This window comes from Eleutherodactylus coqui, chromosome 13 (assembly GCF_035609145.1).
Source record: "Eleutherodactylus coqui strain aEleCoq1 chromosome 13, aEleCoq1.hap1, whole genome shotgun sequence".
In the NCBI taxonomy this organism is placed as follows: domain Eukaryota; kingdom Metazoa; phylum Chordata; class Amphibia; order Anura; family Eleutherodactylidae; genus Eleutherodactylus; species Eleutherodactylus coqui.
This window is the reverse complement of record NC_089849.1, coordinates 94237886-94263216: the sequence shown is the minus strand read 5'-3', so window position 1 is coordinate 94263216 and position 25331 is coordinate 94237886. Positions and strand designations below refer to the sequence as shown.

Here is a 25331-nt window from a genome sequence, read left to right as displayed (position 1 = left end):
GACAAGAGTGTTTCCATTCAAAGATGACAGATCTTGAAAATGCGGAGGAAATAAAACACAGATTATACAAGAAAGTTGCAGAGCTTTTCATTTGACAGTGATTAAAGAGGTTATCCTGTAGTTTTAATTGATGACCCATCATTAGGATCGCCCATCAATGTACAATTAACTGGAGAAACAAGGCCCCAAACAAGAATGTTCCCACTCACCTACAGCAAGCAGAAATACTGAAATTGGTAGATTAGAAAGTTGCATCATTTTACACCGACTCTCTATAACCAGCGGCAACCAGTTCATTGATAAAACACATTTATTGAGGGTTAGCTGTTATAAAATATAGTGTGACAAATCCTCCAGTAACTCTGATTGCTGCAGAGCTGTCCGTCTGTAGGCCTCATGCACCATGTGTACCACCAGCCTGCACCTCCGCCCATGTCTCTCCAGTCCAGCAGCCACACTTCACTGCTCCCCAGTACTAAGCAGAAGCCTCCAGAGGTTAGATGTCTTGTATTCTTGTTCATCCCAGGGGAATCCGACACTAGAAGACAGAGAACTGCTCAGTGGGGCTTCACAACATGCTGCACCGCTGACAGGAGACCCCCTACTAATCAGGGGGATGACTCCTCACCCATGTGATGTTGGTAGATATATGACATGTGATCTGACGGATATCTTCCTCGTGAGTCCTCATGTGCATATCTGACACCACAAGGAGACCTCTACCACGGGGGCCGTACCAGATACATCCAGTTACACAGCAGCCCATGCTAGGCTCTTTAAAACCAAAAGAGGGATATTTCTGATCATATACTGGGCAACAGCAGATCAATGAGATGTGGGGTGCTGGTCATAGGTGGGTAGTCTGGTCATATCTGCTCCTATGGATGATATAAGTACAGGATGTTCTGTGCCCCAAAAGATCAGAGATAACTGATAGAGGCGCTGATGCTGAAAACAGATTGTACTAGAGTAAGATCCTCATTGGCCGTATCACTGAGCTTACAGCTACATGGCCCGTTACCATCCAATGTGAAAGACGTCACTGTGTACATCAGATGCTGCCATGTGCTATATGAAATGGGGCACAACAACTCTATAATACTGATGCTGCAGGCGCCAAACAAATGGCTGGCGAGCTCCATCTGTACAACGTGCTGAACACTCATTTGGCGCCTTACACTATTTGCGGAGCCTATTGTTTTCTAATGACTCTGCAAACAGAATAGTTGTGCTAGGATGCTAAACCCATGCCCTGATACACCTGTACCTGTGCAGTAGCCTCAGCTGAAGTGATAATAATCCTTTCCCTCCGTCAGATTCAGAGAGCGTAGATTGTCCTCAAACCCTCCTCCTGTCAGGTCCTGCGGGGAGAGAACAGGGTTAGCGGATCCAGTACTGACTGATACAAGGTGACAGACTCTCTCCTATCCAAGGGGATCAGTGCTGAAAGTTTGCTGTACATTGTATAAGTTCTCCAACTTTCTAACATAGCCCGTTTAACCTCCTTCCCATGTTTAACCCCTTCCTGCTATATGACATATCGGTCATGGGAATGAGGCCCCACTCATGACAGATATATACGCCATTAAATCTCCTAGGTACAGCTACTGTACTCCAGGGAATCAGCGGCATACAATGCCAGGGTGCAGCTGCTGGAATTGGGGCTGGTTCTGATTCCAGACGTTTAACCCCTTAGATGCAGCACTCAGCATTGACTTTGGCATCTAAGTGATTGACAAAAGGTGGGGACTCCCCCTGCCAGCCCATTGGCGCCCCTATGCCGATGGTTGTTATAGCAATTGGAGGCCTAACGAAGAATCCTCTTATGCTGAGCAATTAATTGTTGAACGTTGTTTGAAAGCAAATAACTCGTTCGCTTGCTTCATTTACACGAGCTTTTGATTTTTTTCGGCATTTTTCACCATAGCTCATTCAGTCAGTCCATCATTATTGGTCTGTCAGGGAAAGTCTGGAAATGGTTTGTGAATGACTGAATGATCACCTTTTAGACGTAATGACTGGCAAATGCCGAATTTGTATGCCTGAATGAAATAAGTCAATGAATTATCGTTCAATGGTCGGATATATTTACACTGAACGATTATTGTTCCATGTAAAAGGGCCCAAAGGCCTTCATTTAACTGTCAGTGTGATTGTATAGTACACCAAAATACTGATGTATTGCAGCATACTATACAACCAGCTGATTGCACTGTCAGGTCCAGTAGTGGGACTGCTGCTCCATTCATTTCAATGGGACAGCCAGAACTTGGCTATCTCCAGCGCTCCCATTGAAATGAATGGAGCGGCAGAGCTCATGCACAACTGCTGCAACATTCATGCGGGGACATTTGGGACCTCTGTCCTTAGGAGCGATAGGGGTCCCACCAATCACGAAGGTTTGGCCCATCTTTGGCTATCCATGCACCAGAAGTGTGGCGGAGATTTGCTTTTTATCTTACACCAATTTCTGGTGTAAGTTATAGTAAATATGTTGGGCCACGGGAGGTCTTTTTGGAAAAGTGACGAGAGAAGCACAAACAGCCATAAATCACAGTGCAACTATGGCATGCGTCATTACCGGCAACTTTGTGTCATATCGCAATTGTGGTGCACAGTCCATATAAAATGTCCCCCTTAGGGTGACTACTAGAGATGAGCGAGCATACTCGATAAGGCAAACTACTCGATCGAGTAGTGCCTTATTCGAGTACCTGCCCGCTCGTCTCTAAAGATTCGGGTGTCGGCAGGGGGTGGGGAGCAGCGGGGGAGAGCGGGGAGGAACGGAGGGGAGATCTCTCTCTCCCTCTCTCACCCCCACTCCCCCGCCGCAACTCCACTCTCACCCGCGCCGGCACCCGAATCTTTAGAGACGAGCGGGCAGGTACTCGAATAAGGCACTAGTCGCTCGAGTAATGTGCCTTATCGAGTATGCTCGCTCATCTCTAGTGACTACCCACTAGCGTTTGTAAATTTGCTGGTTTTTTTTCCAGGTGTCTATGGGGCTTTCTAATGTTAAAAACGCATTGCGGCAAATTTCGCAATTTACCGCGAAATCGCAATTTTGCATGATGCGATTTTAACATTACAAGTCCCATAGACCCCTGGAGAAAAAAAACGCTGTGAATTTCGCAGTGAAAAAGAACTGTAGTGGGTAGTCACCCTTAGTTTCTTCCACCTGCAGCCCTTCTTTTATTTTTTCTTCATTTTTATCTTCCCTCTGCATTTTCAAAAAACAAATTTTTTTTTTCAAGTCACATAGCTACATGAGGGATTGTTTTTTGGGTCAAACTGTGTTTTTCAACGGCACAATTTAACATACCATGTAACAAATTGAAAAACGTTCTCAATTTTACACCACTTTAAAAAAGTTTTAAAAAGTGCAATTATACTAATTTTTTGTGTGGGGGCATGGGGTGCATTTATGGTGTCCGCAGTGCATCTAAGAATTCCATCTTATCTTTATTCTTTGGGTCAGTACAATTGCAATGAGAGCAAATTTATCTTTATAAGCAGTACTACATAAAAATATAAAATACTTACAGGCGGTGTATACATTTGCACTCTTGTTTTTAATCAAAGCGTTTTTGGAAATGAAGACTTTTTGTATTCGGCTTTTATTAAAAATTTCTAATTGCCTTATTTCTATGCTTGTATTGTTTTCCAAAGCTCTGCAAACTAGAGGACTAAAAGCTTAGGAAATTCTGTCAGCCAGAGTAACCTGACTGTCTCCTCCCCTCGCCTGCTTCCATGTTGTGCACATGCATTCAATGCACAGAGAGCTATTACAGAGTCGGGGGATGGTGGAGGTGATAAAGAGGACAGAGACCAAAGAAAGTTACTATTACAGAGGGCTGTGATTCACTCCAGCTAAATTTTCTGCTTTTATCAGCAGTGAGGGGGAAAGGACCAGCAGCTACTCAGACAGACGATGAGATAGCTGTGTAGTATTGAGCGGGCTATGCTACACAGCCTCTGAAAGAGGAGTGGGATGCTGAGTTTCTCTTTCATCAGAGACTAGCGGATCAGTGCTGGAAACACCCCACAGCCAAAAATTTAAATGTAAGAGAGCCTGCATACTACTGTTAAGTATGAGGCTTTCTAGATACATAAGAAGGAAAACTCAATGCAAAAAAAAAACATAAGTGCATCATTTGTTTCTGGTTTGCCTTTAATAAACTGCTTTCTGTTGTCATATATTTTTTTTCTGCTGATGCAGCTGTATGAGGGCTCATTATGGATGCAGCAATGGCAATTTTTAATTTATTATACTTTTTTGATGCAATGAAAGGGAAAAGGGGTTTTAAATTTTTAATATTTTTTATTTTTCTGATAATTTAAAAATGTTAAAAAATGTGCCTAATTTTACCTCTCTTGTTAGTCCCCATAGGGGAGTTGAACTTGCGATCATTTTTTAAACTTATACCAAATAATGCAATACTACAGAATTGCATTGCACTGTATTTTCACTCTAGGCTGCCATGACACCCAGGCAGCACACAGTCTCATCATGGGTTAAATACCACTGACAGTGGCATTTAAAAAGTTACCGTAACAGCAACAATCCGAGTCATCTCTAATCTAACTTTTGATCCCACTGACTAGGAAGCGCTGGCGTAAGACTGCAGACAAGTGTGCCGCAGCTTCGGAGGAGAAGTGTGACTGCGTGGACAGTGACTGTTAGGTAATGTATAGTTTTTTTGCTTTTTTTTAATGCAGCTAGTGGTCATTTTAGGGGAAACAGTAGGATTTCCTATTGTAAGGTCTTATTCCGACAGGCGTATATAGGCCGACGGAGCTAAGTTCCACCAGTTCCGCCCCTCCCATTGCAAACAGTGGCGAGGGGTGGGGAGAGGGCAAAGAGGGGACGGGAGGTCAGTGCACTAGCTCCCAGCCAGGCCCGCCTCCTCCCCTTGCAGACAGGGACCCACTTTTTGTCGCGTAAAATAACTGCACCTGGAAAAGTAGCATCTATACGACCATTTTCGGTCCCTAGTTTTATACGCAGGTCTTGCCCTGTCTTTTGATGCGATTTGCATCAAGCTCCAATTGACTTCTATGGCAGCAGGAAAATATGGAGAGGGAGCTGGGAAAAGAACACAGCTCGCCCTAATTAAGCATTAATTGTCATTCCGAGCATTTTCCTCAGACCGTTGCTTGCCATCGCTTCTCCGTATCTAACATTCACGCCGCAGCGCCCCGTGTAAATGGCTTGAAATATACGAATAAAGATCGGGACTCGATTGCGTTAAATCTTCATTCATATGATTATATGGTGCGTATGGGCGAACGTAAGAACGCATCCGGTCGTGTGAAGGAGGCCTAATACTTACCTTCCCCTCTTGTTCTCTCTGTGTGCTGTCATAGCTGTCGCTGGACGCACCCCGCAGCACACACAGGATGAGAGAAGTAGTCCTCTTACTCCATTCTTGTGCACAAGTAGTCTGCCGGATGTGGGGAGCAGATAAGTATATATAATACTCAGCAGGTCGGCTCCTTGGAGCCCAAGAAGTTTAGCTCGTAGGGCTACAGAAGGAGTTGGCAGGCTCTCTGTAATCTACTGATGCTGCCACGGCAACCCCAGAGGAAGCGTAATACTTACATCAGGAGGGAGAATCTAAACAAGGTGAATAATGAAAGGTAGCGTTAACTTCTGCGCCCCTCCACTGCCGGGCCAAGTCATACATCAAAGGTAACACCCGCAGCCTCCTCGCTGCTCCTCAATCCACATTTGGCTTTCTTCTCTTTTTTTATAGGGTCTGGAGAAAATCTAATGAAAGCCGTCCGCCCCTAATTACTGCTGCCTCCCCGGGTCCGCAGCAGACGGATGTACAGAGGGATCACATATACTGACAGAGAGGAGAACGGTTTACTTACATGGAAGACCTAAATGGGAAAGGAGCGATGCATCTCTTCGGTTTAGTCAGCGACTAGGGTGCACTGGGAAAGTTGATTTCCCGGACTTGAGATTCACTTTTAGTGAATTTAAAGGGCTCCTGTCAGCTCCTATGAGGTCTGTAAACTAAGTTTATTGGCTCATAGAACCATGGGCGCTGAGTCTGGGGGCCGGATTGTTATACTCACCTGCCTCGCCATTCTCTTGATGTCAGCCCACAAACCTGGCATCCGGTCCACTGAACGCATTCCTTGCCTTCACTGTGTGCCAGTCTTTCTGTATACAGTGCAGACGCCAAGGACAGAGGTCAATGGTGACAAACTGAGCAGAGGCTGCTGCTGCCACCGGATCGGGGCTTGAGGCTAGGGAATGCCTGTAGGGGTACTGCCGGGCCAGAGGCCGATTGAAGGGGGAGGGGGGGCACTATTACTACTGGGACTACTATGAGGTCACATATTACTACTGGGGCCAATATAGAGGTCAGTGTTACTACTAGGGCCATTATGGCGGACCCCATTACTACTGGGGCCACTATTATCACTGGGGTCGCTATTACTATGGAGGCCACTATTCCTAATGGGATCGCTATTATTATTGGGGTCACTATGAGGGTCACTTACTACTGAGGTCATTATGGGGTCTCTATTACTACTAGGTCTATTATGGGGCACTCTATTACAACTCGGGCCACTATAGGAATCATTATTATTACTGGGGTCACTATTACAACTGGAGGCCACTACAGAGGTCACTATTATTACAGCGGGTCACTATGGAGGTCACTATTATTACTGGAGACCACTACAGAGGTCACTATTATTACAGCGGGTCACTATTATTACTGAAGGCCACTACAGAGGTCACTATTACTACAGCGGGTCACTATGGAGGTCACTATTACTACAGCGGGTCACTATGCAGGTCACTATTATTACAGCAGGTCACTATGGAGGTCACTATTATTACAGCGGGTCACTACGGAGATCACTATTATTACTGGGGGTCACTATTATTACTGGAGACCACTACGGAGGTCACTATTATTACAGCGGGTCACTATGGAGGTCACTATTATTACAGCGGGTCACTACGGAGGTCACTATTATTACAGCAGGTCACTATGCAGGTCACTATTATTACTGGAGGCCACTACAGAGGTCACTATTACTACAGCGGGTCACTATGGAGGTCACTATTACTACAGCGGTTCACTATGGAGGTCACTATTACTACAGCGGGTCACTATGCAGGTCACTATTATTACAGCAGGTCACTATGGAGGTCACTATTATTACAGCAGGTCACTATGGAGGTCACTATTATTACAGCGGGTCACTACAGAGATCACTATTATTACTGGGGGTCACTATTATTACTGGAGGCCACTACGGAGGTCACTATTATTACAGCGGGTCACTATGGAGGTCACTATTATTACAGCAGGTCACTATGGAGGTCACTATTATTACAGCAGGTCACTATGGAGGTCACTATTATTACAGCGGGTCACTATGGAGGTCACTATTATTACAGCAGGTCACTATGGAGGTCACTATTATTACTGGAGGCCACTACGGAGGTCACTATTATTACAGCAGGTCACTATGGAGGTCACTATTATTACTGGAGGCCACTACAGAGGTCACTATTACTACAGCGGGTCACTATGGAGGTCACTATTATTACTGAAGGCCACTATGGAGGTCACTATTATTACAGCGGGTCACTATGGAGGTCACTATTATTACTGAAGGCCACTATGAAGGTCACTATTATTACAGCGGGTCACTATGGAGGTCACTATTATTACTGGGGGTCACTATGGAGGTCACTATTATTACTGGGGGTCACTTACTGCTGTGGTCACTATGGGAGTACCTATTACTACTGGGACCACTTTGTGGGTCACAATGGGGGTTACTGTTAAGACTGCGACCACTATGGGGGGGTCACTATTATTACAGCATGTCACTATGGAGGTCACTATTATTACAGCGGGTCACTATGGAGGTCACTATTACTGGGGGTCACTATTATTAATGGAGGCCACTATGGAGGTCACTATTATTACAGCGGGTCACTATGGAGGTCACTATTATTACTGAAGGCCACTACGGAGGTCACTATTATTACAGCGGCTCACTATGGAGGTCACTATTATTACAGCGGGTCACTACGGAGGTCACTATTATTACAGCGGGTCACTACGGAGGTCACTATTACAGCAGGTCACTATGGAGGTCACTATTATTACAGGAGGTCACTATTATTACAGCGGGTCACTATGGAGGTCACTATTATTACTACGGGTCACTATTGAGGTCTACTTACTGCTGTGGTCACTATGGGGTTTACTGTTAAGACCGGGACCACTATGGGGGGGTTACTATTACTATTGAGTCTTACAATTACCTTTGAAGGCAACCATAAGGCTGATGTAACCCTCGGTAAAAATGAAGTTGACACCCCTGCACTATGGGGTCTGTGTGTAAACCTGACGCACATCGCTCTACATGGGAGCTGTATACACAAAATGATAGATTTTTCCCTCATGACAAAGTTGCTTCATTTTCATATCTCACTCTGAAGTGTAACCGAGGTTGCCCCCTGCAGGTTAGCGCTATTTTTCCCTCTTCTGATCTGGTATTAATCAATGTGACCACATGAGAGCAGCATGCAGGGGGCGCCGCGGTGCCTGGAGAACCACACATCTCTGCCCTCCCAGATAGTGTTAGACGTGGGGAGTGAGTCCAACCCCGCACCTCCTATATACAGCCTCACACCCATTGTGTCAGGCACAGCCGATGATGGGGTTCAGTGCGGACACCTCTTCTTATGTGGCTTCAGAGCAGCACATCACTGGATCCTTTGTTGTGTTCAGATCTGTGCAGATTTGATGCCTGTTAAGTATTTTATGGCGTTGGGGAGGCCGCCTCCCGACCACATCTATGGCCCCAGCCATTACTGCTGCATCTGGCATCTATAATTGGACTTACTAGCACCTTTACTAGTTAACTCTCTGTATACCAGATATTACTGGCTTAGTCTCCATCTATGTAAGCAAGTTGTGCCCAACACTCTTAAGTGCAACCTACCTTGGCCAGCATAGTGCCACCCATCCATGTGCCACCTGATCGCCATGGACTCTGCCATTACATGGCCTATACTCAGCCGTGAAAACGGACAAAAATAGGACCTGCGGCCTCCTGGGACAGTGCGCGGCCCTTAGTCTGAATGGCGCCAGCTCACAACATGCTTTTGACCCTGTTTCTGGAGAAGGTGGCAGCCGTCGGGCCTCCTCCCCTATACCCTCAGTGTTGTGGCCCCTGATGTGACAGGCGATCATTGCTCAGAATCACTCACCAGCTTGACACAGATAATAAATGGAGGTTTGGCTTCTGTGAAGTGCCGCACAGGGATCCGAGGCTTTGGCCGCTTCTGTAAGGGAAAATTACAAAGGCTGAGTCTTCATGTACTCAACAATCATACACAAGACATTGCAATGTGTTACGGTGCATTCTAAGCAAGTTCACCCCCATGCTTTACACTGCACCTTTGATCATTTACGGCACAGCCAAGAACAAACAGGCCTCATTCACACAGCAGAATTTCACTTCTAATTCTATAGAATACTGTAGTTTATGCAGGCTGGAATTTTCCACATTTGCTTTTAAAATCGATTTGCAAAAAAAAAGAAAAATGCCATGTGAATTCTTGTGCAGCCACATGCGGATCTACCTAACTGCCTGCGACTAAACCGCGTGTGGCTATAATAATCCCTCCGAGGGGCAGCCTTGGATCGAACAGTCATGTCTACATCAGGAATATCCAACGTGGGTCTCACAGTTTAAGTGCTCGTAGGAACAAGGTCTGACTCCAGCTAAGCAGCTTTGTCAATTAGTCTGAAGTAGTCAGAAGTCAGTCTTCCCAGACTGCTGAGTCCGCCCCAGGCTGTACAGTACAGCTCTAGTCATGCCAATTGGCCGCTGTATATTCTAAACTACAGAGGTAGCCCGTTGTAGAGATGATGATGATCAGGTAACTGCTGCACATAGACTGAAGAGCATCAGCACCGATAAGAGGGGAGATCTTGGGGCTCCTTCACATGGGCGTATTTGATTTCAATGGGTTTGTTCACAATTCCATATTTTGCGCTCACATTTTCGTTGCATAAAAAGAACCGCAGCATACTCTACTATTCTGTACAATTGAGCACCAAAAGTCCCCACAAACATCAATTGGAGGTGCGTAAATGTAAGGAGATGTGTAATAGGCTGCATAATTCTGGAAAAAGAACCCATCTGGGACTCATTAGACTAATTAACCATTTAAATCGCTTTCCAAATAAATATGCGGATGGAAAGAGTGCAGTAAAATATGCCGACGTGCGAGCAAATAGCATAGTCCGTTCTGCAGAAGCGCCGTGCTCAGCTGCGTGCGAATGCGCTTAGCCTTGTGTGAAGGAGCCTTTATAATCCAAAATGTATCAGTCACAGATTTAGGCCGGCTCCACACGGGCAATTGCGACTTTGTCGCAAGAAAATCGTGGCAAAAATCGCATCTTTATTTACTGCAATTTGTGAGCGCCAGCGATGCTTTTTTTGGAGAATAATGTCGGATCGCACCGCTACCGCCCGTGATAAAATCGCGCAGCAAATTTGCGTGATTTTGTTTAGCACATAAGTCAATGGGACTTTGTATTGTTAAAATCGCATCGCATCACAAGGCGCGTTTGTAGTGTTGCGATAAAAAGAAGCCTCCATAGGAATACATGCGAGATTTGAAAAAAAAATTAAAAATCGCAGAAAGACAGATAGAGCACGCCGCGATTTTTTATCCCCTGAAGATCGCATCAGTGAAAATATCGCAGATGGGAAGGAAACTATTGTAAATCCTTGGTTTCATAATCTGCTTTTTTACTATCGCAACAGGCGAAAACCGTGTGATTTTCTGGCCCGTGTGGAGCCAGCCTCACTGCTCTGCTTACTCTCTATTACCCCACCCAGATCTGCCCATGTGGGCAACTATTGGAGTACCCCAGGCACCTATAGACTGGTGAGCTCTGCGGTCTCTCCTCTATACTGTATTTACATTTGTTTATACCGAACAATTAGCATTCAAATTCGCATGATCCAACTATTAATGGTTCCGTGTAAAAGGGCCCTAATAATAATCCCCCCTCGTGGTATTATTCATACAGCCATCTTGTATGGGGAAGAGCATTACTTACAAGCTACGATCATGCCCATCTGTGGCTGATAGTAGTCCTGTAAATCACTTCCCCCAACACTAGGGCAAACTGATGGACTGGTGCTGGGAGGATACTGAAGAACCCCAACAAGTATGAAGGAGATAACCTCCCCGTGTCGAATCTGACCCCAGGATCCCATACTGCTCCAAGGAGTCATGTCATCCAGAATGGTGTTTAAGCCCTAAAACACCCAATACTTTGTACAGGTGACAATGGCAATAGTATAAATACTAAACGGGAGAAGCAAACACAAAGGCGCATATTGGGCATCACCCAATGGGAAAATAGTGCGCAGGTGAAAGGTCGAATTCTTTCACAAGTCATTTAACTATCGACTGTGACGTTACATCAGTGACTTTTGGTCAAGCAGTGACTACTTTTTTTAGTAAGCTGAAACTAAACCACTAGCGGCTTTCCACTCGTCACCCTGTCGGTGGACATGTTTACACTGAGCGACTATTGCTTGAATTCACTCTTTTGAGTCGTGCCGCGTAAACAGGTACCTTTTGTCCTAACCTGGTGGTGTAGTGCGCGGATCACTTTGCTCTAAGAAGCCTGTGAAATGGAGAGAAGACGCTGCCCAAAGTCCGTCCAGGAACCATGAAGCCCAGAATATCAGCAAGAAAGCCAATTGTACAGTGCAAGAACCTCCAGACTTGGTCAGGCGATGCTCGTGACATGACATGGCATATAACCATGTCTTCTATGAAGTGTACATGCAATACATTTCAGAGCCAGACCAGTTCCTTCATTAGATATTACATATTAGTCCTTGAGTCCATCCTCAGGGTCTCTGATATGTCTGTCCTACTGCTCAGTGTGTCTATGACCCTTTACATGCCCTGGTCAGTTCATGGACTACTGTGAGTATAAAGGACTTGGGTCAAGAATGCTAGCTTTTCTCCTTAGGGAGAGCACCTAGAAGGTGAGTGAGACTTATAAGGCCACCCATGCTCCTCTGGGTAATATGCAAATAAGAGAGTTGGAACAATTCCTCTGCAGCGCCACCTATTGGGAGGCAGCATTCCTTCAAGTTAATGTTAGACTCTTTATACAAGCCTTGTAACAATGACTGGGAATTGCCAGTCATTGTTACAAGGCTTGTATAAGGAGTCTAACATTGACTTGCAGGAATGCTGCTTTCCAATAGGTGGCGCTGCAGAGGTATTGTTCCATCTCCCTTACTTGCATACAATGGACCTTTCACAGGAGATGGAATTGTCCGCAGGATGCAGCACGGATGCGGATTTTGTTGCATTTTTAACTGCAGAATACATGATGAGAAATGTCTTCTTAGAATCCCTTGCGTTTTATTCCGCATACTTTAATTGCGGAATTCCATCTTCTGTAGGTTAGAAATCCACATCAACAATCCTACAAGACGTGTGGATGTTAACAGGTGCAGAAGTCCCATAGGGATAAGATTGTGACACAGAAATGTCCCGTATGAAAGGTCCCTAAGGGGAGGGTGGAAAGGATGCACGAGTATTAACGAGCATGCCTGAAATGATAGTTCCAGCACCATAAAGACACAACGTTTCCCTCGTCTCACCTCAGATTCCTCAAACGTGTAGAAACCTTTTGCAATTTTGTTTGCGTCAACATCACAAAACCCGACAACCTGAGGACAAAAAAATATATAATTACCATCCAGCTCTCCACTCACATTATAGTGCTCTGTCTTCACCTGACCAGCAGGTGTCACTGTGACTACTGGCCTCCTAGGAGATATTGGAGTCAGGGACTAATTACTATAGTGACTGTTAAAACTAATTAACACTGGTATCATTATTAATCATAGTGTGACGTCACCTTGAAGCTTCCTTGTTTATTCAGTCTTTACATCCATTCAATGAACTAAAGGCACCATTCATTTTTAGGGGTCATTCACTCAAGCGCTGTGGGCACTCCGTTTGGCCGCATGCATCGACCACGGCTATACTGCACCAAAGATCGCGCAAACTTTAAGTAGCCCGTTCACACGACCCGAGGTGCGTGATTTCCATCTCCCATAGGAGTCCATGGAAAGCATGCACCAAGGATAGGTCAGGTCCTATCTTTACGCGCACGACAGAGCTGAGATGCGACCCGCAGTCGCATGTCCTATCTTTGTTAGGTGCGCACATTTAACGCGTCTAACCTTCTTTCATGTGAACGCTTCTATAGGATACTATTGGTAGACGCGCCTTCCTTGCGCGGCTATACTGCGTGTGAACAAGCCCTTAAGGACACTACTGACTGCAGACTATTCATGGTGCCACAGAGGGACCAACTGGGAGGCTTTATAACCGCTTAGGGCTATATGGTTGAGGTCAGTGACCTGGCAGACCTACGTGGCACTGTTAGTGCATCAGGGAAGGGATATTTATAGTTACTGCATAGGATTCTTTACAGCCTCAGTCCGGCTCGCACCTTCGTATGTCCCAGTGTAGGCGGCTGTTTGTTCTATATACCACCTTGCATCTATTCATCCTAGTATTAGAGACGGTCCCATTTCGTGTCAGCCAGCAGGCGTTGTTTTCCTGGTGACACTTGTGGTTTTTTATTTATTTTTTATTTTTACTTATTTACAAGTAGCGAGTCTCTCAGCCGCCGATCCGCTGCATTATAGGAGCTCAGCTATAGGGTAGAACGCTGCGTATATAAGGCAACGTTATACACTGTACATACTGTGGTAGAGGCCACTAGTGTACAGCCCTACTGTCTGCAGCCAGCTTAATGGAAGCAACTAGTAGGCATACATATTGGACGAGCATGGACCCTCATTATGCATGTGATACATGGTAGGTGGTCTATCAGACAGGTGATTGTTTTGTTCCACATCTTCATACAACAGGTTTCCGTGTGGCTCCAGCCTCGGCCTCCTTCTCTGGTTGTTCTTGCACTGTCTATTATGTCTATTTGCTTCCTTTCCAGTCAATGAGCCTTGTTTCTGGCAGAAGTCCAGAGAACCTTGGAGCATGTCACCTGGGGACATGTCTCCACCGCAACTGCATCCATGTCTTCAACACATTTACTGTACTGCTTATTAATTACAGGGAATATCTGCCACTGCTGTATTTGGAGATGTATACCAACAAAGTACAACTGTAATGATGAACCTAAGCCTATCAGGGGTGAGACTATATGCTGAGCAGATGTATCTAAGCCTATCAGGTGTGATACTATATGTTGAACAGATATATCTAAGCCTATCAGGTGTGATACTATATGTTGAACAGATGTATCTAAGCCTATCAGGGGTTATACTAAATGCTGAGCAGATGTATCTAAGCCTATCAGGGGTGACACTATATGCTGAGCAGATGTATCTAAGCCTATCAGGTGTGATACTATATGTGGAGCAGATGTATCTAAGCCTATCAGGTGTGATACTATATGCTGAGCAGATGTATCTAAGCCTATCAGGGGTGACACTATATGCTGAGCAGATATATCTAAGCCTATCGGGTGTGATACTATATGTTGAGCAGATGTATCTAAGCCTATCAGGGGTGACACTATATGCTGAGCAGATATATCTAAGCCTATCAGGGGTGATACTAAATGCTGAGCAGATGTATCTAAGCCTATCAGGTGTGATACTATATGTTGAGCAAATGTATCTCCACATCCACATCGCACTGCGGGAAAAAAAATCATGGCATGTCCTATCTTTGGCGTTCCCTTGGAATGCCCCGCCCATTTTTTACCAATGGGGCCGGCACAGCATTGGACGTGGAGGAGAATCACTACTTTTCTAAGTGATGCGAGGCAGTTTTAACACAAAAATGGTACATGACACTTTGGCGCACGTGGGATTAGGCCGAGTTTCATGGCCCGATATCGCACTCGGCTGTGTGAAATGAAGCTGGCAGTGAGGAGCGCGGTATGTCGTGATACAATGTAACAAGGTCCAGAATTACACAACTTCCTTCCCTTCTGCTTCCACTTGGGACTCATCCTCAGCTCCTGTAGCCGTGTAGCAGGTGGCCTGTAAAATGCATTGCGGCCGCGGTCACCATGGCAACGGGTCACTAACAGTCTGGAAGACGACTTTGCAGAGGGATGCTGATGTAATATAAGCTATTCTTCACCTGACTAGCATTGTCCGGATTCCAGCAGCCCTGTTTCTATCATCAGCTTCATTTCCTGGGGATATTCGTACTTTTGGATTTAATGTCATGAGTGCGGAGCGGAGCCAGAGCTGCACATGTCTGAGTGAGGAATGATCCGGCGGAACGTACTGTGCGCACATTAACGCTTTCAGCACCTACTGCACGCCGCTCTATAGCAACGGCCTCCAATCTGAGAATATGCAACTGCTGCAAACACCACAAGTCCCAGCATGTAGTGCCGGGTACTGCAGACCGCTGCTTCGCAGGTGCGTGATGGCGGGTCACAGCAGCTCCATCAGTCATCATGTTGTCTACACCTACCCATCACTGGTGCCAGGTATTACAAAGCTGACCTGCAGTACCACACACAGCCTGTGGATAGGTATGGCGCTGTGTTTGGAAGTTTCTTCCTTTCTGAACACCCTTTAAGGGTGACTACCCACTACAGTTTTTTTTCACTGCGAAATTCGCAGCGTTTTTTTTCTGCAGGGGTCTATGGGACTTGTAATGTTAAAATCGCAATTTACCGCAAAATCTTTTTTCTCCTCTCCATCTGTACTGCTGATGGACCCGGCAGATTGCCGTCATACATGCGCAGTACAGATTTTTTTCTTTAAATTTTTTCCCCACGCTGCCACTAGGCGGCGACGTGAAATACGCTACCCGTCCGCATACTTAATGGCAGATGGGCCGCAGGTTGGATGGATTCCACTGATTTAGATGGTAGCCGTCCGTGCGTAATCTATGCAAAAATGGAGCATGCTGCGATTTTTCCTCTGCTTGCGGCAACCGCTATTGGTTTTCGCAGGTGTGCAGGAAGAAGCGTTTTTCCATAGCACGCTAGGGACGGTATCTGCTGTGTATCCGCGGTGCGGACGCCTGCCGAGGATGGCGCAGCACAAATCCGTTTGCATGCCAGCAACCTTACTGTCCAACACTGACGACTTACAACGCTAATATCTGTGTGCTGTGAGCTCCCAACATAGGACTACGGCATACCACCGTGTGTAGCTTTAACCCCTTCAGGACCGCACACTTTTTTTTAACATGTTCATTTTTATCTGCCAACTTTCACAAAAATCATACATCTTTTAATTATGTATCGCTGCGCGAGGGCGGGTTCTTTATGCGATGAGTCATAACGTTATTCTCGGAGTCAGTATTATTACTACAATACCAAATTTTGATATGTTTTGCTGTAATACTTTTAAAAAATATATCGTCTTTGGAAATTTTTTAAAATTATTTTCTGCCGCCATAACTTTTTTATATTTCCGTCGACATAGTTGTGCAAGGGCGCGTTTCTTATGGGACGTCCTGTAGTTTCCATTGATGTCATTTTGTAGTACTTACAGAATTTTGATTGCTTTTTATTAATTTTTTTTGAGACGGAGTGACCAAGAAATTGCAATTCTGGAGTTGTGTATTTTTTTCCTGATGATGTTCCTGTGGGACACATATGATAGTTCAGACTTTTACGGACACAGTAATGCCAAATATATATTTTTTTAATTATAAAAATAGGTAAAGAGTTTTTGTTTTTTTTTACTTTTACTGTCCTTTATTTTTTCCAATAATTAATCAAAGTTTTTTGTTCACTCATTCTTACATTTAGTTTTAGTCCCCATAGGGGACTTGAACTTGCGATACTTTGATTGCTAATGCAGTATAATGTAATACCCTAGTATTACATTATACTGTGATCTGACAGGCATGGCTTGATCGGCAACTAGCCATGTTAGCACTAGGGGCCTTCAGAAGCCCCAGGCTGCCATGGCAGCTGAACAACACCTTGCGATTTCACTTTTGACGTGAGGGATTTAAAGGGTTAACAGCTGTGATTGACGTTCACGCTGATCGCAGGTGTTGCAAGCGGGTGTCAGCTTTAAGAATCCGCCGACACCCGCGTTGTATGAAGCAGGATAGGCTCCTGATCCTCCTTCATACAAACCCTGAACGCACAGGACGTAACTGTACGCCCTGTGTCCTTAAGGGGTTAAAGCACAGCTGCCAATCACATTGTAGCCCCGCCTAAATTCAGCTGCTCAGCCGTGTAAACAGGAGGACAACCTTGATACCAGTACGGCTGTCCTGTCGCTATACAAGAACTTACTATGTTCTCATACATGTGAGCTCCTGACTGACGGCAGAGCGGCCGCCCCACAAAGCCGCGCAGCAACATCCCGTCCTGCCAGAGACCCTTTTATGTGGGACGCTTCCTACATACACCGAGCATTTGGTTTCCATCTCCGTCCTCGATAGGAGTCGTGTTATTTCTGAATGGAGGAGTCTGTTCAGCTTCAGCCTTTGAAATGTTAACAAAACCCGAGATCCATAACTAAATAGTGATGTTTTATTATCCCACAACAACATGGAGTCCCCGGCGCAGTGCGGCCCCGTACGCACAGATGTCCTCCAGCTGCTCCACGGAAGCGCTTACCTCCCAAGCTTCGCTCCCCTATATGTATCGAATACATCCTGCATCTAATAAACACCAGAACAATCCTTTAACCCCTTCCTGTTACATTCACGTGGGCGAACACATACTTCAGTCCATAAGTACGCGGCGGATTCCGGTCCGTAAATATAGAGTGTGTTCACTGGCCGACATATGCTGACGCCTTGCATTTTCTGCCTGCTGGCAGTCTTCTTACTTTCGTAAGTATGTGCAAAAAAAAAAGAACACATAAAATCGCATTGTTTTCACGCAGGTTTTCCTATGTATTTTGTGCGTACTGATGCGTGCCCATTGACTTCAATGAGCTTCTATGGTGGTAATATGGACTCAGACAGGACTTGTATTTATTCTTGCAAGAGATCGTATATTGCATGAAAAGATCTGCTCAAGTGAGCGGAGGCACTGACATCAATGGGTTCTATTCACTGCGTATTACCTGCACAAATAGTGCACTGCAATACGCTGTACAAGTTCGCTCATGTGAATGAGCCCTGGTACACGCTGCCAGGTCGCCTATGACATGTACAGACGGGCCTCTCTCTCCAGATCCCAAAGATTTAGCAACTGATCATAGGATGGCAACTATTTTAATTCCAACCGTGCTGATGGTCGTCTGAGGTCGCAGTCTCTGAGGTTTGGGCAGGCAAGCGTTAATAAAAATGTCAGCTGGAGTGGATGGTACGATCTGTGCAGCAGTATTTGGAAGCAGCCAGGCCCGGTGAGGGGGAGACGGTAGCAACAGAGCCTGAACCAGAGGAAGGGCCAGTGCGAGGAGTGTGGAAACGTGAGATGGGAGGGACAAGATAGAATATGGAGACAGGAGAGACCAAAGACACATGAGATATAAGTGGCAGGAGCAATGGTGAACACAGAGTATGACAGGCAGGGCTGCGGAATCCGGGCCTGGCCATAGCCGGTGACCCCGCTTATCTGCTTTCTTCATCTTTAATCTGTACCATTGATGGTCCTGTCGCACATGCACAGTACAGATTTCCCTGCACCGTCACTAGGTGATAATGCGGAATCTGCAAACTTTCTGGAATGTTATTTTTGGAAGGGCAGCGGGTCAGACAACTTCCATTGACTCCAATGGTAGCCGTCAGTGCAGGGCCAGTAGAAAATGGAACATGCTGCGATTTTTCCTCCGCAAGTGGAAATTGCAATTGATTTCCACTCGTGGGCATGAAAAATCACTTTGCTACAGCATGGTATGGAGGGTTATTGCTGCGGAATACGGAGGCAGGCACCCGCCCTGGATTCTGCAGCACAAATCCACCCGTGTGTGTGAGGCCTTAATGCTCCTTCAGAGGAACACTGCAAGAATTAAACACTGGTAGAAGCCTTCATCACCTCACTGTATACCCAATATATGGGCTTCGCAAAGAAAGTAACGAACTGCCTTCTGTTAGGCCAAAGTGCGACAGCTAGGTTACGGGCCCACGTGTAAGAGAGTATTAAGCCACAAGCAGGCCATGCTCCCATGAGGCCCACTCTCTGAACAAGTCACTGACTGCCCATAAAACATACAATAGTTGTCTTATTGACCTTTACGGCCATAAATAATGGAGGCCGCAGCTACCTGGAGGTGTTACTGAAGCCCAGCACTCCTTGCAGGAATAACCCCAGAACACATGAAGCCTGAGCTTTCTGTACTACAGGAAATCACTACCTGGATCGATCAGAGATGATACCCTCAGACGGGCGTGAAACAAGACACAAAATGCACTTGTTCCGTCTGGTGTTTGAGGGCAAGAAACACGCTTACCCGGCCTTACAGATGGTGGAGCCTGAGGGACAGGAGAGACAATACATGGGATATGAGGGGCAGGAGAGACAATACAGGGGATATGAGGGGCAGGAGAGACAATACAGGGGATATGAGGGGCAGGAGAGACAATACAGGGGATATGAGGGGCAGGAGAGACAGAACATGAGATCTGAGAGGCAAAAGAGACATACCATGGGATTTAAGGGAGCAGGAGAGATAGAACATGAGATATGAGAGACAGAACATGGGATATGTGGTGCAGTAGAGACAGAAAATGAGATATGAGAGGCAGGAGTAACAGAGCATGATCTATCAGGGGCAGGAGAAATAGAACTAGAATGCAAGAGACGGGATATGATGGGCGGGAGAGACAGAACATAGGATATGAGGGACAGGAGAGATGGAATATGAGAAGTGAGGGGCAGGAGAGGCAGAATATGGGATATGAGAGGCAGAATATGGGATATGAGAGGCAGGAGAGATAGAACATTGGATATGAGGGGCAAGAGAGACAGAACATGAGAAGTAAGGGGCAGGAGAGGCAGAATATGGGATATGAAAGGTGGGAGAGGCAAGGCATGGAATATGAGGGGCAGGAGAGACAGCACTTGGGATATGAGGGACAGGAGAGACAGAACATGGAATATAAATGAGGGGCAGGAGAGACAGAACATGGGATATGAGTGACAGGAGAGACAGAACATGGGATATGAGGGACAGGAGAGACAGAACATGGGATATGAGGGACAGGAGAGACAGAACATGGGATATGAGGGACAGGAGAGACAGAACATGAGAAGTGAGGGGCAGGAGTGGCAGAACATGGGATATGAAAGGTGGGAGAGGCAAGGCATGGAATATGAGGGGCTGGAGAGACAGTACTTGGGATATGAGTGACAGGAGAGACAGAACATGGAATATAAGGGGCAGAAGAGACAGAAAATGAGATACAAGAGGCAGAAGAGACAGAACTTGGGATAGGAGGGTCAGGAGAGACAGAGCAGGAGAGACAGAACATGAGATATCAGGGTTAGGAGAGCCAGCACATGGAATACAGCACTGAACACGCAAGGTGAGGCAATGAATAAAGCCCTATTAATATTATGGACCATCACATACAGACCCCTATAAGGCCTGTAGCAGTCATGCAGACATGTAGTTCTCATACCTGAGCTCATACAGGATCCTCCTCTCCTGTGTGTGGTCTGCCGGCTGAACACATAATTACTTTCATATGGCTGACGTTTGAAATATTATGAAAAGAACACAGAGAACAGATGAAATCTGTAGCCTCCTCTGTGAACCATTACTCCACATCTTGCCTGACCAGGTTATGAGTACAACCGTTTTGTATCTATGTACAAGCCTCAACTGTATGAGGGCGTCAGCACCAAGCACAGAGGTCACTAGATAACTGCTATGTACCGCTATACGACTACTGCAGCCTACGTAAGAGTAGGTAGAAGTCCCAGTATTACATAGTGTCACCAGCAGGGTCCTCGCTCATGAGCCCAGAGTATATCAGTAGAGGTCTTGTGCTCGGAGCAGGACCCCCAGCACTGCAGAGTATTTAGAGGAAGGACTAGGTTGGCCTTAGGTGCGGTCACAGAGTAACTCAGTGGAAGGACCAGGATCCTCAGTCACATGGAGCTCTTTGGGAAAGCAGTGTGCTGCTGGAGCAGTGTACACGGATTAACCCTGTCCAATCCACTGTCTGACGTCTAAAGACATTCTGATTGAAGCCTGTACAGCTCCGTTGTCAAAAGACGTCCGGCAGGGTATTCTTACTGAGGATTACTGGCTGCTCTGCTGTTGGGGGCCTCTCCTGCATGTCACATACCGCAGTACTCGCTCTAGCCAGCAGATGGCGCCATTGTATAATGGCGGAAAGAGAAAGCCCCCTAGGAAACCCTGAATCCAAAATTGGATAGCAAAGGGTTAATAGTTATGTAATGGAAGTAGCAAGGTCCCCCGAAGAACAGAGGGTTTCGGGAGAGAAGGGAGCTGATCTTGTGGAGGTCACCGGCTGGGGGCTACACAGTGGAAGGTCCTCAGCAGTACAGTATTTCAGAAGAGGGCTGTGCAGATCTTGCCAAAGGTCACATATTAAAAGTTACTAAGTAGAAGGAGCACAGACTATCTCAGGGAATACAGTTTACTGATCTAGGGGAATGTCAAAAATTAGGACCCACTGTGTGAAAATAATAAACAGACTTACCCCTCCATGGCTGCCAGGATCCAGCGCTGCAGCGCGCTGCGGTTCTAGAGTTTGTTGTGACAGATGACGTCACAGGAACTCACGTGACCACTACAACCTATGATAGGCTGCAGTGTCATGTACTTGAACTCTTGGCATCATGGCGCTCAGGATGTGAGTGCTGATGCCAGGAGAACAGGTGGTGACGCTGCAGCAGTCATCTGATTTCCTGTTACATCATCTGTCAGGGGAATCACCAGGACTGCAGTGAGCTTCAGCGCCGGATCCCGGCAGCCGCGGAGGGGTAAGTATATCTCGGTTTATTATTCTCACACAGGGGGTCTTATTGAAAAGGGGTTGTCCAGGAACTGAACGACCCCTTTAAGAGATACATAGTGGAAAAAGCAACATACATGCCAATCTGGAAGAGCCTTTAAAATATGACAGGGGTAATTTATGACTACCTGGGAAATAAAGAGAGGGCGATCTAAAAAGACTGCTGGTCTACCACTACATTGAGCTCTGCGCAGAGTGTTAAGGCAACAGAAATGAAGTCCTAAGCTCTTGCTCATGACCTGAAGGTTGAGAGTTCAATCTCCACTTTGTTCAGGTAGGCGGCTCAAGGTTGACTTGGCCTTCCATCCTTCCGAGGTCAGTAAAGTGGGTATCCAGCTTGCTGGGGGGTTAAGATGACTGGGGAAGCCAATGGCAAACCACCCCGCAAAACAGTCTGCCAAGAAAACGTCACGATGTGACGTCAATCTAGGAGCCGGTCATGACTCGGTGCTGCACCAGGGGACTTTACCTTACCTGCAAGGAAAAGGGAAGATGCAGCTGGTAGGACAACTTGCATTTTATAAAATCCCATTCTTGTATGTTATTTTGTATACACAGCTGGGTCCATAAGTATTAGTACAGTGACACAGTTTCCATAGCCCTTTATAACACCATGGTTGTGATGGGGTTTGTTCATCAGTCTTTCTGCCTCCAGTTTGTTCTTCAGTAAGAAATTGTTCGCATAAGTCAACAGTGACAGCCAGTTTAAACATGAAGGTAGATAATTCAAATTTCGTCCGCTTGACCGTTCAGTCATTCAAATTTACTGCACCAGTGAATGTGAATGGCTGGACAATCGCTGTTTACACGTAACAAGTTGTGAATGAGCAAACGAAGATTTTTGTGCCTGCATAAAGTGAACGACGAACGATAAGCGAACGAATTATTGGTTGTCGTTTGATTGTTAGCTGTGTTTACGCTGAACAATTATTGTTCAAATTTGCACAATCCAAGGATTTCCTTTGAATGATAATGACCGTGTAAAAGGGTCCTAAGTACATGCAGCGCTTTTTCATCTGGTATAATGTCAGGCAGCTGAGCGAAAAACCCAACTGACCCCATTATAGTCAACGGGGTCCTTTTGGTGTTGTTCGGTTCCATTAGAAGACTGGCCCGTTTGACCAGGGATTCCCCTTTCCTGCTCCCATAACTGAGCAGGAAAACAGACCCCGATGCAGGTGTGAAAGCAGCCTCACAGAGCATGCCTAGAACACTCTCCCTGAGAAATCAATGGTCCCCTCCTGTCCATTGTGTCTATGGCCTATGAACCTGCTTTAAAGAAAATCTCTAAATGCTGTTAATTGCAGCTCAGGCAAGATGTCAACCACCATAATCATGTGCAAACAATAGAATAAAAAAAAATGGAATGAGAAAATAAAAACAGAGTAGAAAACTGGAAAATGTTTCACTATCTGGTTCTAATAAGCAAAAAGAAATCTAGGCGATGCTTTCCCTTTTGGCGCAGCTCCAACATGAGACCAGCCACCTACCTTGGCCCTGTTTCTGGGCGTCAGGCTCCGATACAACTTGCGTCCCTGTTTACCGGCATTCCAGATGGTGAATGACGGCCAGTGCTCAAGGACTCGCTGCTCAAGGAACTGGACACGTTTCTTCCAGATTGTCTCCCTAGAAAGAGGAAGACGAGGGTCAGTACACATGGAAAATGCTGCTACTGGGAGGAGATCACTGGAGAGGAGAGACCTACAGCTGTTCCCCATTTGATGCGCTGTATGCTGTTTAGGTGTATAACATATATGGAATGTGTACTGTATACGAAGTGTTTATCATACTGGCACTGTGTCGGTGTTGTACTATATTTGCAGTATATGTGCCCTGTGTGCATACTGTATACTATATTACAACTGTGTGGATGCTCTGCATCAGAGATTCCTAAAGTGGTCCATATGGACCCCCAGGGGTCAATTTTGACTTGCTGGGGGTCCATGTCAGCAAGAAAAAAAAATTGGGGGGACACAAGATGTAAATGGGGGTCCACATGAGCGGACCCCATTTGGGCAGGTCATCATCAACATTTAGGTGTTCTGTAAATGACATAATGCACCTTACACAGATTGTGTATAAATAATACTGATAATAGACATAGAAGTTACTTACCTCTTTGAGATTTCAGAAAATTGGTTATGTAGCGTTGGCGCAAAACTTCTTGGGCTCTGACGACAGACAACACAGACCTGCGCAGTAGCTAACTTACCTATAAAGTTTCTTCTGCGCATCATTTTCACATGATCCGCCGAGCCCAGGAGGTTTTGCGTGAACTATACCCATCTGCTTTATGGTCGGCTATATTCATGTGCAAGTTTTCATAGCAGCAGCAACGCATCGCGCCGTACCTGGGGCTTATCCTGCACTATGGACTATTGCAAGAAAGTTTTTGATAGCTTTTCCATCTTCATACCTCGTGGAAAGGGGTTTAAGCGCGGTCGCCAATCTTCTTATGAAAACAGAAATCCATTGCAAATCACTGGAGGTAGAGATTAGAGACTAGGACTCACTAATGTGAAGCCAGATAGTGAACCAATTGCTATCAGAGCATCCGACTCCTCCCTCCATTAACGGCATTATTTGTGGAGTCAATTGATGTAAGAATTTTACTAGGTTTTCTTCGTTCCAAATCAAAATATTTAATTGCATTTTGGTCTTTTCAATAAGGATCTGAATAAAAATTGTGCTTTTTTTTTTTAAACTGTCCACTCTACAAAAACTCTATCAAAAGGGAGCAGCGCTGTGTCAGCTGGGAAAACCCATTTGACTTTAATAAGTTAAGGACAATTCAATATTAGGCTGGCAGGGGGTCTACGGAAAACAAAAAAAAAATCAGCAAGTAGTCTATGGGACAAAAAAGTTTGGGAAGCTCTGCTCTACATTCTATGTACTGTTTGCACTGTATAGGTACTGATTATCATGTCGGTACTGTAACTTTGCTACGTTATCTACAGTAAAGAAAGAGCAGATCCCAACCGCTGCCTCAGTGGTTCTGTTACCTGTCCATTACCCCCTCTGAGCCACGTAGTATACAGAATGTATTTGGTTGTACAGCATTTAAACATATATAGCAATGATCTACATTGACTCTCCAGCTGTTGCTATACTAAATCTCTTAGAATGCCCTGACACCCATAGACAAGGAGGAGGGTGTCAATGCTTTAGCGCTAGCGATTGCCACATTGGAGGCCATTTAGAGGATGCAGTTAATTCTCATTGTTCTCCCCTGGTAAAAAAAAAACTGAAAGGGAATGTATGAGATTAGAAAAACATGGCTGCTTTCTTCCAGCAACAGCACCACTCTTGTCCATGGGTTGTATCTGGT

At 45.7% G+C, this 25331-nt stretch overlaps 1 protein-coding gene across 4 annotated transcripts in view; it reads right to left on the bottom strand.

The window, feature by feature from the left end:
* Positions 1-292: 292 nt before the first annotated feature.
* B3GNTL1 (UDP-GlcNAc:betaGal beta-1,3-N-acetylglucosaminyltransferase like 1) overlaps positions 293-25331 on the bottom strand; it is a 248182-nt gene continuing 223143 nt past the window's right edge. For all 4 annotated transcript variants that reach the window (XM_066585849.1, XM_066585850.1, XM_066585851.1 and 1 more), the window contains 5 exons: positions 23494-23629; positions 12700-12768; positions 9260-9334; positions 1268-1361; positions 293-538 (listed from right to left, as the gene is read on the bottom strand). In XM_066585849.1, coding sequence (XP_066441946.1) covers positions 1281-1361; positions 9260-9334; positions 12700-12768; positions 23494-23629 — 361 coding nt within the window. In that variant the 3' untranslated portion in view covers positions 293-538; positions 1268-1280. The remainder of the gene's footprint in view (positions 539-1267; positions 1362-9259; positions 9335-12699; positions 12769-23493; positions 23630-25331) is intronic.